The sequence below is a fragment of the Zophobas morio genome, unplaced genomic scaffold (assembly GCF_036711695.1).
Source record: "Zophobas morio isolate AGI-343-1 ecotype UQ-CSIRO unplaced genomic scaffold, CSIRO_AGI_Zmor_V1 ptg000308l, whole genome shotgun sequence".
NCBI lineage: Eukaryota > Metazoa > Arthropoda > Insecta > Coleoptera > Tenebrionidae > Zophobas > Zophobas morio.
Genome location: NW_026972412.1, coordinates 17,687 through 36,727, shown reverse-complemented (window position 1 = coordinate 36,727; position 19,041 = coordinate 17,687). Strand labels below are relative to the sequence as shown.

Here is a 19,041-nt window from a genome sequence, read left to right as displayed (position 1 = left end):
GTAACGACCTTATTTTAAAAAAAAAGTGAAGTCTGTTACAGATATAGAAAGCTTGGCCACAGAGAAGACACAATCTTTTTTAAGGGCGAGAAATGCTTCAAGTCCAGAAACATTAGCCAAATCGGAAGACATTGTAAAAGCAAAATTTCTAATCCACATTTCGCACTTACACAGGCAGTTCTAGTTTATAGTTCATAAAAACCCTGGGAATCATTTTATTTTGTCTACAATTTATCTCAATAATTTTTAGAAGACCTAGGTGGTATAAAGTCTTTGCCTCGCAATACTTTCCTTCGCCGACTGGAATAACTTTAGTTGTCAAGCTTTTGACTATTCCTTTAGAGGGGGCCCAAAATTTTTAAAATATATTTTGCTTTTAAGGATATGGTCACTAGCTCTTGGGTCAAAAAAGTGTCTTTCGTTAATTCTTGAGTGTTGGTAAGCTGCGTAATACAAGAAGGCAGTTTTATTTAATAAAAAGTTTTACTTATGGATGACTGTGAAGATTAATCGAAATAGTTTAGGTTATCGTTAAAAATTACCGCCGAGAGAAAAGGTAATGGTAGTATTGGTTAACGTAGCTTGAAAAAAAAAGTATGAACGTCATGAATTCTAATACATTTGAGCCTTATTGAACTTATTAAAGTAATAAAAGGAAGCAAACTTCAATGTAAAGATAGTATGGTTATTATTGTATGTAACGCTTGGGCTGAATCGAATCTGACTAAGATTTAAAGTAGGGAGAAATGTAAAATTCGACTAAAGCCATTTAGAAACATATGAAGAATTAAATCTGAGCCTTCATGGGCCTTATCCCTCTTCCCTTAACGGTGGTGAATATGCGATGTCGATAGTTTGTAAGCGTACACGCTTTGCCTGGATTTTGATCCTTAAGGATAAGAGTAAAGCTTATGTTAAAATGGGCGAGTTTTTAGATCACGTCCTAGGAGGTAGGTAGGGCGTTAAGCGAATATGTTTAGAAAAGAGAGTATTTATTTCTAATAATAGGGTGAAAAATGTAAAAAATTGAATGTATCCACCTACATACGCGTCGCTATATACTCCCTCTCTCAATGCGATAGCCGAAATATACTAAAAAAGTCAATGACTAAGACCTTGTAAACAGGAGCGCAATTGAGCCTTTCGGGGGAAAGCAATGACTTAACCTGCAATCATTATAAATGACTTTAAAAGCGAGAGAAGGTTTTTTTTCTAGGACTCTTAGACAAGATAAGCTAAGGAAATTTGGTTCGATAGTTTATTATCCCGAGATTAAGCCTCAAGCTTACTAATAATAGTACAGAATATCCTTTTAGGTCCCACACCGAAAGCCTGCGAAACTTGTAGAGGATTTATAGCCATTACAAGCTCAAACTTGTCAGCAGTAGGAACTTGAGAGAACAGCATCAAGTTGCAAGCCAAATAATAGTTTCGGAAAGGGCGATGAGGTCTGCAAGGATGATTGCTACAATTCCGATAATTCAGAAGGTAGCGAATTGGAAAAGCGAAGTTGAAGAATCTCAAGAAACTTAGAAAAGCCCTTTTTAAGGAGCAATATAAGAGCCTATGACGAAGAAGAAGACACACCATCTTCTAGTGATGACTCCAAGTTTTATGAGAACAAAAAGGTTCATGAAGAGTATAACGTAATTGGAAAGCCTACGTTATTCATTGAAGCTATAACTTAGATAAAAAGAAAACGACTTTCAGTAGCGGAGAAATTTATGAGGATATTAAGCCAGATGAAATAAAACCTATAGTAATAACTGCGACTATAAGATCCTGTGTCCTTCCTAGTAACACTTGAATCTCTGAAGGACGAGAAGTGGTGCAAAGCGATGACTCACGAACTTTGTGTTAAATAGACAAAACACGTGGAACATAATACTGTAATGAGAAAAATTTAAAGGGTACCACGTGTTTTTCTATAACAATAGAAAAATGGTTCGTACAAGACAAGGATATGATTTTAGGGGGGATTAATTAAATTAGGGGAGTCGGTTAATATGAGACCACGAGCTCCTTGTATCCAAGAAAACTATCAGGCTATTAATGACAGTAGCGTATTAACAGGTTGCGACAAATACAATTTGACTTAAAAAATGCCTATAATAATGTTGACCTTGCAGTTAAAATACCCATAGGGTTTCACTTACAATTAAATAGGGCTCTTTATGGGACAAAACAACCTGGAAGGTTTCTGGTTCGAACTCATTGCGAAAGGGTCGAAAAAATGTGAACCCACGTAATCCGAACTTGAGCTATGCTTATTTTACAAGGGTTAGGGGCGTCTGAGGTATCTTGCTATCTTTTACGTGGATAACCTCCGCATCCTTACCAACGAGGAATTGTTGGGAATATTGGGTTTGGCTATAAAGAAATAGTGACAATTCATAAGGTGGCATAACGTAAACATCTACACCTATAAGTTTTGATCAGACAAACCGCTATTGACTATACTTGGCGAGAGTTTGAAATATTCTAAACTACGTCTTTTTCCTCGGGTGACGTCTAAGTATAACCTTCTTCTGTCCTTAATTGAACTTGTAGATCTTTATAATATTTAGATAATGGAACTATGTCCGACATTGCTTTACTGTAAATTTGCTCAGCATTTTAAGGTTATGGCGTGGAATACTGGAAGTCAGGAAAGCAGATACTTAGATATCTCTGGGACAAAAAAAGGATTTAATATTAATCGCTTTAAAAGGGAGTGAGCTTACTTTCAATATATCCTTAGATGTTAGTTTTGCCTCTGAAAATGAGAAAAGAAGCAGGAAGGGATTTAATATTCTTAGACGGGTGTCCAGTTGTTTAAGAATCGAAAAGACAAACAATTACTGACTTTTTCTCTGCGGAAGCGGAATATTTCGCTCTCTTTTCTGTGTCCGCAATGTTAGGTGGATACAAACCCATTTAAACGAAATGTGGTTTTATTGTCACCAGCAAACATTTAAGATAGGTAATCAACCCTGTATATATATTGCAACGTGAAATTACAGTTAGTTAAGGAATAGTTGGCTGATGAGGTGATTTCTTTGATACTGAAGAAGTGAGGATGCTGGCTGACGCGCTCACTAAAACCTTAAGCGATTTAAAAATTAACAGAAATTAACGGAGTCAATAGGGTTTGTGCGTATTGTAAGGGTTGGGTGGGGGGGGGTTGATGGTATGATGCACTTTCAGTGCGCAGTTAAATAAGATAGATTCCATACAACTGAGGGGATGCGCTTTGCGGTTTAATTAATTTTAACTGGTAGGTTTAATCTATCATGGTTAGTATTAAAATTATATATATATTTCACTTTAACCTTAATAAATAACAAGTTTTGTTCTTTTGTTTTTGGCGTTCTTTCAGTCCGTATTGTTGTAAGAAGTTTAAGCTTTTTTGATTAGAGATCAGGTTTAATATGTTTATTTTGGCCTACAGGGCCGAACAGAGTGTCCTCAATAATTCTTAATAGGATAGTTTATTAGATGCTTAACATCTAAAGGGCGTGTGTAAAAGAGACTAAAAGCTCAAATAGTCACTTAGTATCTTTTTTTCTCATTTAAAGCAAGGAGACTGTTTGCCTACGAAACGTAGGCCAGGCGGAAACGCTTATATCGTGGTTAGCCGGTGAACAAACGTACAAGTGTCGTTTGTTAAGCAACCAGGGTCTGCTTTGGGGCACAATGTAAACGATAGAAAGTTGGAGTCCCAACCTAGACCTTTGACGCTACGTAGTTACACGAGGACGCCATGACAGTTTATTCACCGATGTACTTTTTTTGTAAAGTTTAGCGTCAGTGGTGGGTGTGCAGTGCGCTTCATTGGGAGAGTAAGAGTTTTCCTTTTTTTCGAAATTATATTAATTCTTTGGAAGCAACACCGATTGCTTAGCGAGACCGAATAGCACTCCATATGTTGGTGCAATATGGCAAGCAACTTTAATTATAATAGAACGTTTACCAAAGCACGTTAGGAATAACATACGTAGCGAGTGCGTACTACATGGCACGATCTTGTTCGTGCGCTTGTACGATGACTGTTTATTAAGAAAGCGGTTTGGCGATCGTTTATTAAAGTCAAAGTATGTACATGACTCAACGAAGGCCGATAGGTCCCGATCACTACCTTGCACAACGGTTCAAGTACGCCACGGAGCAGTCTGCTCCAGCTGCGAGACTACCCATAACGTAGTCGCCCTATGCAGCTGCCAATGTGTATAACTATATAACACAAGGGACCTATAACTGCAGTTACAGCTGAGCCAAGGTTGGTTCGCACGTCCCGCGCCAAAAAAGTAAAATAAAGGTAAGATGTGTAAGTTAAATGACCGCACAGGACGTGCGAAAGCAACGAGACGGTTTGAAGCTGTCTCTATATACGAGGTTTTTCTCGTTTAAAATACCTATAGTAAGTACACTGTTTTCATAAAGTTAGTTATATCCTTTTACATTTTATGCTAGTGCTTTTATCTAGGTAAATTTAATATGATTAAAAAAATTTAGTACAAGCATCGTAGCAAAGACACAGAAGTAGCACCAATAGGTTGAATAGAAGCTAAGGAAGATAACAATATGCTACATGCTTAATTAATAAGGTAACTAAAAATTTACCAAAATCTCAAATTACATGTAATTAAGAATACTTCCGAACCTTTTTAATTTTCCCAAAAATTTAATAAATTTTGTGTACAAAGTTAACCCCTATTCTTTGTTTCTTTGTTTCATTCTATTACGTTATCAGCGCCTAGCCGCCACATGGCTTAAGGATCTTCAGCTATGTTTATATGGATCTTTTTTATCTATTCTTCCAATTTTTGACTATATATATATATTACAATTTGCATATAAATCCTTAATTATTTCTCTTTAAAATAATTTTTACTAAATAAATTTTCATTTTTTTTAATTTTTTTAATTTTTTCCGCTAACTTACCTTTTATTATTCGCGACACTATATAGTGATATTTATAATTATGCAGTACAAACGCAATTCTTTTCAACCTGCAACATGTAATGGACGAATTCTATGGGATGCTTCGCATTAAAGACAGTAACTGAGACGTGAAGTTAGCATTAATATCTCAAGGGACCCATAACATATTCTTCCCTACGAAAAAATTGGAAAACCTGAACTCATTCCTTCAGAAAAACTTAAAAAAGGCGGTTGTTAGTATACAAATCATAATGAACAGTCTACACCCCGAGCTTAAGTCTAGAACTGAAAAGTTACTAATGACCGCTCCAGAACAAATGATTTAAAACGTTGTAAATGCTTTTGGAAGGAAGTCACTCGTAACATTCATGAGCAAAATACATGAAATATGCAATGCAAGAAAGAAAGATGAGGATTCCATATATAACAATTCGCCAACCATGGACCACATCTCAAGTCAAATAGAAGGACAGTGCACAACCAAGAGGTTGTTACCGCATATTGGTGAAATTACGAACTTACATAAAATCATAGCCCTTACCACAGGGTTTAAGAAGAATTTAAATACGATGTTATATCACTAGAATAATATTACAGTAATAATCCAGAAATCCTGGATTAACGTTATGCACCAAAGGCTTTATTACAAGCGGAAAACAGGCATATAGTTGAAGAGAACACGAATGCCCTATCTCTAATGCATCCTGCAATCAACAAAATTACATGGGAAAACAGACTTCCAAATATTTACTTCAGGTTTGTTAAGTAAGTTTAGTTCATATAAAAATTAAGTGCGCAAAGCATATAATAACAAGTCATGTATGTGATGATTAATTATAGAAAATGATACATTACAATGCGCACGTACAATCCACCTTTAATAGGTTTATAAATATCTCTATGTAAAGAATGTATTGTGTACTTTAATAATTAGAGAGGTCGAACGAGAAAATTGTAAAAGAGGTGCTTTTTTTTTACTTTCATCTTTTCATATATACTCGCTGCTCTATTATTGTTAAAAAATTTCAGTAAGGTTTAGATATGAAGGCACGGCAACATGAGTGATGTACTTAAATAAGCGGTTTTAGTGTTACAGACGCGCCCCTTTATTAAGAACATAATTAGAAATAATTAATTATCCGAGAAGTAACTCAATCAAGATTATTAACTTCTTTTCTAACCAACTTTCTTTTAATTGAGTGAATGGAATGCGCTTATATTTTTTAAGGTGTAAGGCGTTGAGCACTCTGTTGATTGTGGTAATTATACACAAATTCTTAAAAGGGGTAAGACCTAAGGCACTGAGACCACACAATACATATCGCACTCATGAAGATGGTTTATTGTATAAAATTCTGGCTTATTTGATCAAATTTATATTTGTATAAAATATATTCACTTGTATTTTTATTCTTTTTGAATAATTTTCTATTTTTGTTATCACTACTATCATTATAACTTAATAATAATTTTTACTTTTAATGTAGTACAATTAGTACTGAACAGTATTGTATTTTTATTGTTTTGTATAATTTTTTATTTTTGTTATTACTACTATCATTATAACTTAATAATAATTTTTACTTTTAATGTCGTACAATTAGTACTGAACAGTATTGTTACTAATAGTCTTTTAAGGATATTTTGAAAAGTTTTATCTTAATAAGGTAGAGATATACTAGATATTAACGCTCTTTATGATGTTGAGTTGATAGGACAAAAAATCAATGGAATTAAATTTATTTATTTCTATTATGTTCGAAGTAGCCAGGTAGAAAACTCGAAGCACGAAGAGTTAGTACTTTTCAGTAACATACTATATATATTAAAATATATACATAAATTTTTTTTTTATAAAGATAATCATAATGGAATAAACTAACTAGCCAAACATTTTTAGAAAGCACACAACTTTTCGTAAAAAATTTTGTGCTCCCCAAGTCCTCAAAGCTGTTGACTAGTGGAATAATTTTTTACCAATATTAACTAAAACTAAGGAATTACATGGTTTTAAAAGTTTCGGCATAAAGGTTACTAAGGAAGTTTTCTAGGAATAATTAATGTTAATACCCCTCGAACTTTGTTTTAACGGTTATATAATAATTAATAAAAGCTACTAACCTTTTGAGATAAAGTTCAAATGGGACAGAAGTAGCTTGGGTCCTCTTGCTCAACATGATATCCAACCCGTTCCCCCTTGCTTTTTCGTAACGTAATATTTTGTTAACCTCTATACCACTTACCTACTTTTATACAGAAAATTATCATATTCCCATTTTTCTTGTTATGCGTCTTCCCTTGCGCCCACCTAGTATTGATGCGCTGAGAGAACTTCCAGATATTGCTCTTAATAATCTTCCAAGTTTAAAATGTAAAAAGAAAATAAGGAGAAGAGGGAACAGAGGTTGCAAATATGCCTTCTTTGTTGAAGAAGTTATATATTTTTTTAGTATAGGGGGAAAGTGTGGTAGAGGAGATTCTCCTAACCATAAAAATAAACTTGGTTTTCAAGGAGGGAACACCCCTTTTTGGAGGCTGATCCCTAAGATGCGTTCGCCTAAACCAAGAGAAGGAGAATTTCTACGACTTAATGTCGGGTTGCTCTATTTAAATGAATGGAGCAATATTATTTTTATCTTTTAAATCTCTACACTTTTTACAAGGAAATTACAAGTCTGGATTGATAGAGGAAAGATTGATCCTTCGAAGAAAATAACTTTGAAAACATTGCAGGATTCCAAGTTGTGTAGTAGAACAAAATATGGCGTTAAACTTTTAGGTTTTTTTTTTATCTCTAACGAAGTACATATCTTCTGTGTTACCTTTTTGTCTGTAGGAGACGGCGCTCTTGGCTTTGTTAGTAAAATAGACATAGAAATTTCCGCTGCCTCTAAAACAGCGATTGAAGCTGTTGAAAGAAACGGAGGTTTCTCCCTCTTCTTATATAATTTTCAAATTTATTTAATTAAATTACTCTTATGCAGGCCGTATCGTGGCGAAGTACTACTCGCCCTTGACGCTACGGGCTTTGCTTAAGCCTGAAAAGGTGCTGATTACGGAGCTTTGCGCTATAATTTTGATTTAATTAACTATCTTATTAAGTAGTTTAAGGTTCTTCCTAAGGAATTTCCACCTACAAAAAACAAACTATTGGATTTTTATACCAATCCTGAGAAGAACGGATATCTTAGTTCTAAGTTTATATAAAGCAGAATTGCTAACATATAAATTTTTCTATATAAATTAATTGCATTGATAACTGAAAGGGACCAACTCATGAAATTTATTTATTTTAAACCATTACGTTTAATAAAAAATGGTTCCTTCTTTTACTCGTTAAGCTGGGGATTATATTTTTTAATTATCTTAATTTCCCCATCTTAAAATAATCAAAGCAAAATAAAGCAGCCTTAACGGAATGAATTAAGCAATACTTCAATTATATAAAACCGATTTATTAATAATTCAAATTAGTTTCTTTACAAGAAAAGCGTGTTTACAAAAAAGAAAGTGTAGTATACTTACAAAAAAAATCTCCATTCTTATTTTTATTGTTTAAGAAGATTTTCCTTTTATTCCCGTTTATTAAATAAAATTTCAGGCTCCAAATCTATTCATAACAAGTTATAAACGTATTCTCTAGACAAGATGCACAGGTAACTACCGGTTTTAACAAACTTTGTTATGAAAGGAAAAAGATCGCAGTCAGGATCTTGGCCGTAGTACATACAATAACAAACAAGCAGCAATATTGAAATGTTTAGCCAACCGGCCCAATTAATTCTTCTTCTGTGATAAAAACAAGTATTATTTTTTTATATATATAAAAAAGAGGAAAGATGCGAAGAACTTTTCGCGGTCGCTTTTAGTTAAATCGGTTATGTTAAAGGAAGCGGCTTTAGTTTTAGAAAAAGGAATTGGCTTGTTTACTTCGCATGTAGAGGACTCGGGATGTAAATTCCTGCCGGTAATTGCTAATTTTTAATTTAAAATTTTTATTTAAAGAGCTAACTTACCTTAAATGCAGTTTAGGCGAAAGAGTTCTTCCAATAGAAAAAGTACCTAAAGAAAGTTAATAACATTCTGTACAAAAGTAACCTCTAACAAAACTTCAAACTTTGTAAACTAAATTATTTGTTGTATCAGTACTTTTATGAGTATGAAAACCAAAACCAGTATAACGTCCCCAAATTCTTTTAAAGGAGTTTAAAGTAATAACAGTCAAAGTCATATTACTTGAGCTTTGAAGCTCGTAACAAAACTACAGCAATGTGAACAATTGAATAGTTTGACGTAAAACCTCAACAAATATAAAGGCGTGAAACGCAAGCGTATATAGTAGCTTAGTCGATCTCTTATGCTTTCTCCTTCTGGGTTTTGTGCGTAAGAGTGTGAGAAGGCAAGTACTAACAGATTTTTCTTCAATTATTGTCTTTCCTTTTAATCTTACTCTGCCTTTTTTCGCTTGCCTTCTTATTACAATACAAGCACGAGCTTGCTCTTTTTGTCTTTTTCTATTTTATCTCCTTTTCCATTCCATATTATATTTTACTGGATAACTTTGTCTTTCAATCTTTCTCTATTTCTACTCTTTTGTGAAACTCCAAATAATTCCGTATTTATTATTTTTATTCTTCTTTACATCCCTACTAAATAATTGAAACTCTTTCCAATCTTTAGCGCCTTTATTCTTTAACTCATGCTTCTACATCTTTAATACAATGATTAAAAAAGCATGTGAAATCACCAGCAGGTTCTACTACCTGAAATGCTCAAATGCTCCGGGAACCTTCAAAACTTCGTCAATGACTAATTGTCATCAAACTGGCCTTGACCTTCTTTGGCATACCATACCTGACTTAATTTTTATGGTAGCGTACATGAAGAATTTTAAAGCAAAATAGGCAATATCGATATTACACTGACTGAAACAGTCACTGAAGCAATAAAAAATACTTGTGGCCGTAGATCACTTGCTACAGTTATGGTAAAAATGGGAAACCTTCGTATTACTTGAAAGGAGAAGAAGAGACTATTCAACACTTTGCTAATAGATTTGATCACTTAGCTCGAGAAATTCAGGAGCACTATACTATAAAAGATTAAACACCTTATATCTATAAAACTACGTGATTATATACAAACCACTTTTATTTACAGGTGTGGAGGTGAATACAAGTACGACAAGATATCAAGGGCAACATTACACCAATAATTCCAACGAATTGAGCTATATTTATGCCTTAGATTCGTTATTACAAGCAGAGACTAGAAAAGGTAGAAGGAACTGCATTTACATCTTTGAAATCAATAACTTAGGGTAACGTCACCTTACAGTACAGAAAAATTCAACTGTCAGACGCGTGTCTCCTAATTACATATGCAAAGGTTGTAATGGCCGTCGTTTACGAAGTAATTGTCCCTTTTTAAAAACTCAGTGCACCTTTTGTGGCACGATAGGCCACCTTGGCAAAGTATGTTTATTAAAAAGCCCAGAAGCCACGAACCCTAATCGGAATTTAGTTATTGTCTCTGCGGTGTATACACATTTTATCAAAAATTGTTTGGTTTAAGATAGACACTGAAAAAAATTCATTTAAAATATGGAAGACTTATAATCTTACCAAGCTGGTTAATTAAAAGTTCTAGATAAGGGCAAGGTAGTCTACGGCCCTTTTTTCTTTCATCTAATCTCAGGAGGAAAATTAGGTAAGAATGGATACACTACAGAATTAGGCTCGATGCGTGCTACGATAAAAAAAAAAACAAAATATAAGTTGCAGAAGGATCTCTAAAAATGGGATCTGTACGCTCTAATAACAAACCTCTAGATTCAAGGCCTTCTTGTACCCAGTCCAAGACACCCGTAGAACACTAGAATTATGGTCATATTAGCTAGAAGTATCTTAAAAACATTGTCCCAAAAGTTAAACACTTTAAGACCCATCAGTACGAAATACATGTCAAATGTAAAATGAAGAAAAAAGAAAGTAAGCAAATTAGTTATATCCATCGCACTCTATTACCTGGTCAACTTTTGTATGTATATATTTTGCGATGGGTTTTGACTTCTTTTGCTGACTACCAATATGTTATTATGATGCTAAATCTAAACATATCACTGCACTTTTCACTAAAAATAAAGATGAAATAAAATTAAAGACAATAAAAGAGGAAAAACCTGTTAAATACTACATGATCCCTCAAGAACCCAGAAACAGTTGATATATTAAAACTTTAACAAAAAACAAAAAATATTTTAAACTAAATTGAAGCATAAGGATCCGAGGTGTAGCATTAGATTGTATGCCACTAAAGTTATTCCAACCCTTTACTATTTTATTAGTAATTAGTCAGGTTAGCCGAAATTCAGGTTATCAAAAGGATTATTACAGTACTTCTTTCTCTTTAAAGTGATTAAGATTAAAAGCATTATTGACCTATATAATCATATTAAGCCCTATAAACATTAAAACAATAGTTTCTTATACAACTAATTTTTTGATTATGTAAAACACACCCCCGCAAGTGTTGTAGATTAAACATTTGTGACCCATATGTAATCTGCTTGGTCCTTATAACAAGAAGCGTCTGTAAACATTTTAAAAAGGCTGTTTTTTGTATTAATTGCAGTCCTTATTATAAGTTAACTAGCGTAACTCAATTTTTTAAAATAGATTTAAAAATAATTTGTTATCAAGGTTAAGCGCATATTTTGCATATTAGCCGATATGCACTATCGCTCAAGGAAGTATAGACTACGGATAAAAGTTAATAAACGCGGTAGTACTTGGTGCAATTTAATCAAGCCAAAGAAAAGTTTACTTGTGTTATATTCTCTAATAAACAGATAACCATATTACAGCAAAATCGTATTTTTAAGACTGTGGAAATCAAAAAAAAAAAGTTAAATTTTGGTTTCCTCAAAGAATACCTGCCAGATATCGCTCCAATCTCTGGAGAACTCTACACTTATCCTTTGATCCTTTCTTACTTTCTATTGAGTTCAACCATAATTTTTCGATCGGATTAGAGTCCAGACTTTGGTGGGGTGGGGGATGGGGGGGAGCATACCATGATTTGGATGCGGTTTTCCTCTTCTTTGCTGGCAAGGGACGTTTTGCACACCCGAGCGGTGTGTTTAGGATATTTGTCCTGCATGAAGTTAAAACTTTACCGATAAATCGCCCTCTTGAAAGCTGCACATTGATTTTTAAGATTTGGAGATAATTTTCATTAACCATAATCCCAGTAATGTTGATCAAATGTTCGACGTCGGCATAAAAGAAACAACTCCATTTTAACACGGAGATACCTTCATAATTTACTATTGGAACTACACATGCTAGTAACACTTTTTTTCTTCCTGGTTTCTTCGTACAAAAATTCTACTTTTTTGGCCGAAGACTTCGTATTTGAACTCGTCAGTCCACAACACGTTTTTCCAGTCATCCAATATCCAATTTTTCATGTGTTCTGGCCCACTGAAGACGTTTTTACTTTTTTCCCTCGTCGAAGTAGTGGTTTTTGTACAGCACACCGACCTTGTAAATGGTTTTTTGTAAGCGCCTTTTTATGAAATTAATAAAAACTTCGCATTCTCATCGAGTAAAAATCTGCAATAATTTCAGGGGCCGAAAGACGTCTGTTACGCTTACTTCTCGATTTGTTTCTTCGGTCGTCGACTGCTGAGGTGAGCCGAGATGGATTAGGGCGATCGAGATCTTTATGATTTCCGCGTTCTTGAAATCGGCGGATCTTCAGATGGCGGTAGATTTTTTCACTCCAACTTTTCGGCGGTGTACTGCACTGATTTACCTTCCCAGTGTAGAGCTGCAATCTCTGAACGTTTTCCAATACACTAGGGCTTCTTCCCACAATTCATTATAAATAAACAAACCCCCTATAAGTGCTCCTGATACATACCACTTTAAAAAAACTATTAGCTGAAGTTTATGCAACATCTGCAGTATAAAAGAATAAATTAAAATTGGGTGAGTCATAGTGTAGGTCTTGAGTCGTATTAATTTTTCCTAGCCAAGTATTTCAGGCGGGTCTTGCAATTTAGTTGGCTACCTATGATGACAGTGAGGTTTTTGGCTAGATTATTCCAGTTGAAAAGTATCTTAAGTAGAGTTAAGTTTTTTACTATCTTTTCTTTTCGGTCAGTTGGACGTGGCGTGGTTTTTCATGGGGCTCTTCGGTTTGTGAACCATCTCTCTAATAAAGTAGAATAAGTAATTGCAAGAAGTAAAGAGTTAACTTAATGTAAATAACGTTGTTATCGACATATAAAGTTAAGAGGATTTAAGCGGTAGAAGAGGGCACCATTAACGTATAGGGAGAATAAAATAGGTGATTATAAATACCCTGGTTTTGTTCCTGCACAAGTCGTAATGCGTACTAATAGAAAATTGACTTGATAATTTGAATAAATTACATAATATCTTTAGCTTTATAAGTGTAGTTGAGGGCGTTACTTGAGGTTCTCGCTCACCTTAAGATTTGTTGAGTGATAAAAAGGTATCTAGAAACCTAAACTAAAACCGGAGTAGGTTACTTGTCGTCAACACATTTGCAACCTTAAAAAAACACGGCTTCTGCGACTTTTCCTAGTAGGAAAGCAAGCTTACAGTGCAATAGTCATTATTTGTTTGAAACAAAACTTATACCAGTTAGAAGTGCGATTTGTCACCGTCAGTAGTTGAAGCATTGACTTGCAAATTTAATGTCACGGGTTCGTTCTCGTCGGTGCAGCTCGCACTTCCAGGTAATGATTAAGCTTTTTCAAAAACAAGTTCTAATAGCTTGGGGAAAGTGTTCATGGAACAAAACAACTTCAGTTTGTTGTTACTTTAACGGAAAATAATCTAATTTAAAATTAAATTAATGCTCCTTGCAAGGTAGTGATTGCAGTAAGAGAAAGGTTTTTAAACCTTTAAAATCTGATGTACCACGAGTATTTTTTTTTGATTTCTGCAGTCATCCTATGGCTATTTGTCTCGCTATTTTGCCCATACGATGAGAGATAGTGGGATGGTAGACGTCCAAATTGAGGAAGACTCTAGTTAGTAACAAAAGAGTCTTGCATTTTAAGTCATTATAATGATTTACCGTTTAACGCGACTTTAGTATCCATTATGTAGGTGAGAAAGACAGTTTTAACTTTGTAGCCACCGCTTCAATGTACTGATCTCTCTCTTCTAGAGTATGTCCTATGTTTCCGGAAATGTGCTAATTAAGAAACTTAAATAGATGCCAAGTTTGGAGTGGTCTTACTTATTTGAGCAACATCTGTTTTCTGGCTATTGACAATGTGTTGGAAGTAGCCTCTTTTTATAAAAGGTCGTACGTTTCTATAACATGAGAACTTATTATGAATAAGGTCCTGACGTACTCAATGGTAAAATTTTAACATTTTTTATTACTTCAATTTATGACAACAAATAATAGAAATAGCTATATTTTTAGCATGAGAAAGATAAACACATATTTTATCAGTAAAGACAAAAAATAAAAATTTAAAGGCATTTGAGAACCGGAAGCACGTGAGGAAAATTTACCATAGCTACTGGTTGCGAGAATTTCGTTAATTTGACTTAGAAAATATACGTCCTACTTTCATACTATAGCGTTTCCTATTATAAAAATACGGGCTCGCCCGCTATATATATATATATACTAGGTACTGACACTATCTAGTATAGTACCGATACCATACTACAGCCAATAGTCTATAGCAACTAGTACTATTCACTAGGACCCAACCAACGCTCGCGCGAGGTAGGTATTATAGCTACAAGCACTAATAGCTTTCGACAAGCATATAGTACCAGTACTATACCACCCCAGCTCGATCGTAACGACCTGCTAGTTAACTACATACATTCGTTTTAGTAGCATGTAGCACCAGCACCGGCATCCCTTTGACCAGTGATACTGTTAGTGTAGTCGCTCATTACATACGCCTTTATAGCAGAAACCTTCGCACGCAGTTAGTGACTTATGCGCATAAGTACGTATGAAACTTAGCTGCTGCCGTCAACCTGTTTGTCGATTACACGAGTGGAGTTACACAGATCGTCCCTTGCTTTTCACAGAGGATTGTCGCAGGACGGCGACTCTAGTATACATCACGCCAAACATTAGGTACTTTCGTCCGACAGATAAACCGACAAGCTATACTATACAAAGCTCATAGCGTCGAAGCTAGTACCCAACTCACGTCAGGCTCGAGACAATAGTAATAGTCTTTCGGCACAGGTAAGATAGAACCTGCCTAGCTGTACCTGTTCGCTGCGCAGCTTTTACCAATATTAAGAGGGTACCTTTCGGTACGAAGCGATAAGCCTGCGACTCTCCGCAGTAGCATACATACCTCGACCTGCATCGACCAAGCAGGATAACCATATTCATAAAAGTAGTTTGGTGAGTATTCCCGTGAGATTCAATTACTATGAATGCGTCTAAGGTCACAGGACCCTACAATCATAGAGTGATTACTATACACCACAAGACCTTAGCGCATGTACACATGTATGCCAATCCGTCAACGGATGGCTCCCAATTATCTTAATTCTGTGTCAAACACGTACCATGAGACGCAAGGCATACGCAGCCAGCGTGTATATATAGGCTTCTCTGTCACAAGCACTTGTACGATAATAGCCTAGAGTCAAACAGCAAACCTCGCTCCTTCAAAGAGTGTACAATGTTTCACGAAAGCATAATGTATAATGCTACCACTCATAGCACGTATATATCCAGTTTACTTTAGTTATTTATTGACTGAATAACATAAGACTGACCTGCTAGAATCAAAGTGAGACAAGGAATCGTCACAGTTTCGTGATGAATTCATGCACACGATCGGTTGTTTTGTTTGATAACAAGTTAATCAACTCGCTATCTATATACGCGTCAATTGAGTCCTTAATTATTCTATATAAAGGTACTTTTTTAACAAAAGTTATTTTTAATTGTATTGTATTATAACTATTTATAAAATTTTATTTAAATTTATTCATTATTCACTAAGCTCATTACTTGATTGTCAGTTTTGTTTGTTTAATAGTAACGAATAAAAATAAAGTACATACTAGTAAGTAGCGCTACTGTGCGTGTGTAGTGTATAATTATATATAACTTTTAGATCAGGCAGGGCATGTAAAGGTTTTTCTATAAATATAACACATTACCAGTTTCCAACTAGTTAATTAACATCTAGATACAATGTCAATAATGCTACTTTGTACAACTCATTAACATAGTAGGCAATACGCTAGTATTTAAATTACAACTATAAAGTATATAACTATAAAATATCTATATTATTACTTTGAGCTTCGGTGACAGAGTCGAAAGCGACTGATGTTCTAAACTCTAGTCTATTATATTAGTATATAAAGTTAAATGATTAGACCAACTTTGGTCTATTAGTAGATAAACTTAAACTGATTCGTGTATTAACTTAAGCTAACCCTTTTATTCTAACCTGAGCTACAAAGTAGCTACCAATCGTCAATGGTCTAAAATAGCCACTAGATTAGTACAACTCACATAAGGTTCATAAACAGGTAGCAGAGTCTATATTTTGACTATGGTAAAATTGAGTAAACCAAGATTACTTCCTATTGGTTAAAATGATGACTAGTCTAGTTTCTTCCTGTTAGATTATATTAGATGTTTGTAAACAGGTTGTTTCATTTTGGTTTAAAAGTCAATTAGCCTCCCAAAGGATAAGTTAAGGTTAAGTAAGTTTCCTTTAGGCAGTTATGCTTAAGAATGGAATCAAACCATGGACTTTACGATAAAGAAGTAAGATTATACCACTTAACTACTTAAGCAATTTCTACTTTGGTATAACAAAACTAACTACCACTCTAGAAATGATAATTAAATAATTATACCAAAGTAGAAAAAAAAAGTAAGAGTAAAAGTTTCCTCTTTGCTTCGCTAGATGACCTAGTGGAGCGAAGTACTAGGTGGCCTTAAGGTCGCCCCCGAGGCTAAAGCCTTTCCTGGGATCACTAGAACTAGAAAAGAGGAAATCTTTACTCTTACTTTTTTTTTCCACTTTGGTATAATGACTTAATTACCATTTCTAGAGTGGTAGTTATTTTTGTTACACCAAAGTAGAACCTTATTCCCTAGCATAGGAGATTACTATTTGTAATATTTTTAATATCTTTGAATTGTCTTCTAGTCTCCTGTGCTAGGGTTTATAAACCAAGGTGAAAAAACCTACTTAAACTACCTTTAAATCGAGTAGGAAGAAACTAGTGACCTTAAACTAGGAAGTAAGCTTGGTTTTAGCATTTTAACCGTAGTTAAAATCTAGACTCTGCTACTGTGCGAAGCTAACGTGTAGCAATCTAGTGCTTCTTTTTTAACATTGACTATTGGTTGAGAGATCTGTTAGAGGTAATGAATTATTTAAATTTATATCTTACTATTTCTAACCACCTCTAACAGATCTTTTTTAGTTTGCATCAAGGTTTATCTTACCTAGCCTTGTTATTAAGGGAGAAACTAACTTAGCTTCCTTTATCTAAGTTAATGTACTTAGCAAGAGCCATGAGCTAATTACACCATCGATTTTGCATTTTACAATTTTGCAAAAAACGAGTTTTGTCAAATAAGTGTCTTTACTATACATATTTAAGGAGCTTTTTGACTCGTATATAGAATAGCGTGCTGAATAACTCTGGATAATTTAGTCAATCGAGTGCTTGACTTCATCTCGAACCTAAAAAGTTCCATTAAGTGACTGTTATTTCAGCAGGTTAGTCTTATGTTGTTCAATCAATAGAACAACTAAAGCAAACTGGGTAGGTCATTGCTTGTATGTGGAGGCATTAGGAGTATTGGAATTCCTTCGACTGTTAGCAATATCTCGATGCTTTCGTCAATTAGTGAACACACTTTAACAGAGTTTAGTTATTTAGTTATCGTATAGCGTACGAAAAAGATCGTACCCATTCTAGCGCGACTGATGCGTGTTGTTATTCCTCAAGTCTACTAGTACGTGTTTGACACAGAATGAAGAAAAGAAACTGCCATCCACAGAAGGATTGTCGCTCGTGTGCAGACTTCATAACATCTTGTGGTGGTTAGTAATCACTCTACTACGATTAGGTCTTGTAGGCTAAGACGAAGGTAATAGTACTTGAACCTTACGAGATTCCTTACCAAACAATTGTGGTGAAAATGGTTACCCTGCTTGATCTAACCACGTTGAGGTACGCGCAATACTGTGGAGAGACGAAGGTTTATTGTTACGTGTCGGAAGACATGCTCTTAATATTGGTAAAAACACCGTATCAGATAGGTACATTTAGGCAGGTTATATCTTACTGTACTCGATGGTCTTTTGCTATTGCCCCGAGCCTAATGTGAGTTAGGTGCTATCTTCGACGGTACGAGCTTTGTAGAAAATAGCCAGCCGGCTGACCTATGGAACGAAATTACATCATGTTCTCTCGTGCGATATACTAGCGATTGCCGTCCAGAGACAATCCTCTGTGAAAAGCAATGAACGAGCTGTGACACTTAACTAGTTAACTATTGTATACTGGTTAGGTTAGCAACTAAGTTACATCCGTGCTCCTGCTTGCAAGTCACTAACTGCCTGCGAAGACTTTTGTTAGGAAGGCGTATGTAATGAGTAATCGAATGGCACTAGCTATTATCTGTAGCCGGTGGCAAGCTCTAGGAAAGTTTGATCTATGTGCATAGCATAGTACTTAGTTCAGATGACTCGCCACTGAAATATAGTGCTTGTATCCTATATTAGATTATGCTATGTTCAACGAATTTGGCTGAGTTTAGACTCGATCCAATAGTACTTGTTCCTATAGTATATAGTCTGATATATGGTACAGGCACTCTATGAGAATAGTGTTATTAGCTAGTATATATATTAGAATGCCGCGGCGAGCCCTATATTAGTGGTTTTTTTAATACAAATAGTACTATTTACAATTAATTAGGGAAAGAGTACGTATAGGAAGTAATTACTTTTTTTTGCCCAATTCTCTAGTTTTCTTGTTGTCTTTCGAACTCATATATTAAAACATCTCCAAACAGATACTTCAATTTGGCATAAAGGTTTAAAA

The 19,041-nt window shown here is 34.7% G+C and overlaps 1 protein-coding gene and 1 long non-coding RNA gene across 2 annotated transcripts; one reads left to right on the top strand and one right to left on the bottom strand.

Annotated features, from left to right (window-relative positions):
* The first annotated feature begins 7,226 nt into the window (after positions 1-7,226).
* Positions 7,227-8,139, top strand: LOC135119817 (uncharacterized). The gene is made up of 6 exons (XM_064044209.1): positions 7,227-7,328; positions 7,380-7,521; positions 7,588-7,703; positions 7,761-7,850; positions 7,909-7,970; positions 8,030-8,139. Exons 2-6 carry the CDS (start codon positions 7,472-7,474, stop codon positions 8,129-8,131), a joined length of 420 nt encoding a protein of 139 aa, XP_063900279.1. The 5' UTR covers positions 7,227-7,328; positions 7,380-7,471; the 3' UTR covers positions 8,132-8,139.
* A 353-nt stretch (positions 8,140-8,492) lies between these two features.
* On the bottom strand, positions 8,493-9,194 carry LOC135119816 (uncharacterized). The gene is made up of 5 exons (XR_010278377.1): positions 9,074-9,194; positions 8,941-8,986; positions 8,775-8,885; positions 8,589-8,713; positions 8,493-8,534 (listed from the first exon to the last, which is right to left on the bottom strand). It is a non-coding gene; the product is annotated as an uncharacterized LOC135119816 (long non-coding RNA).
* Between the last annotated feature and the right edge of the window lie 9,847 nt (positions 9,195-19,041).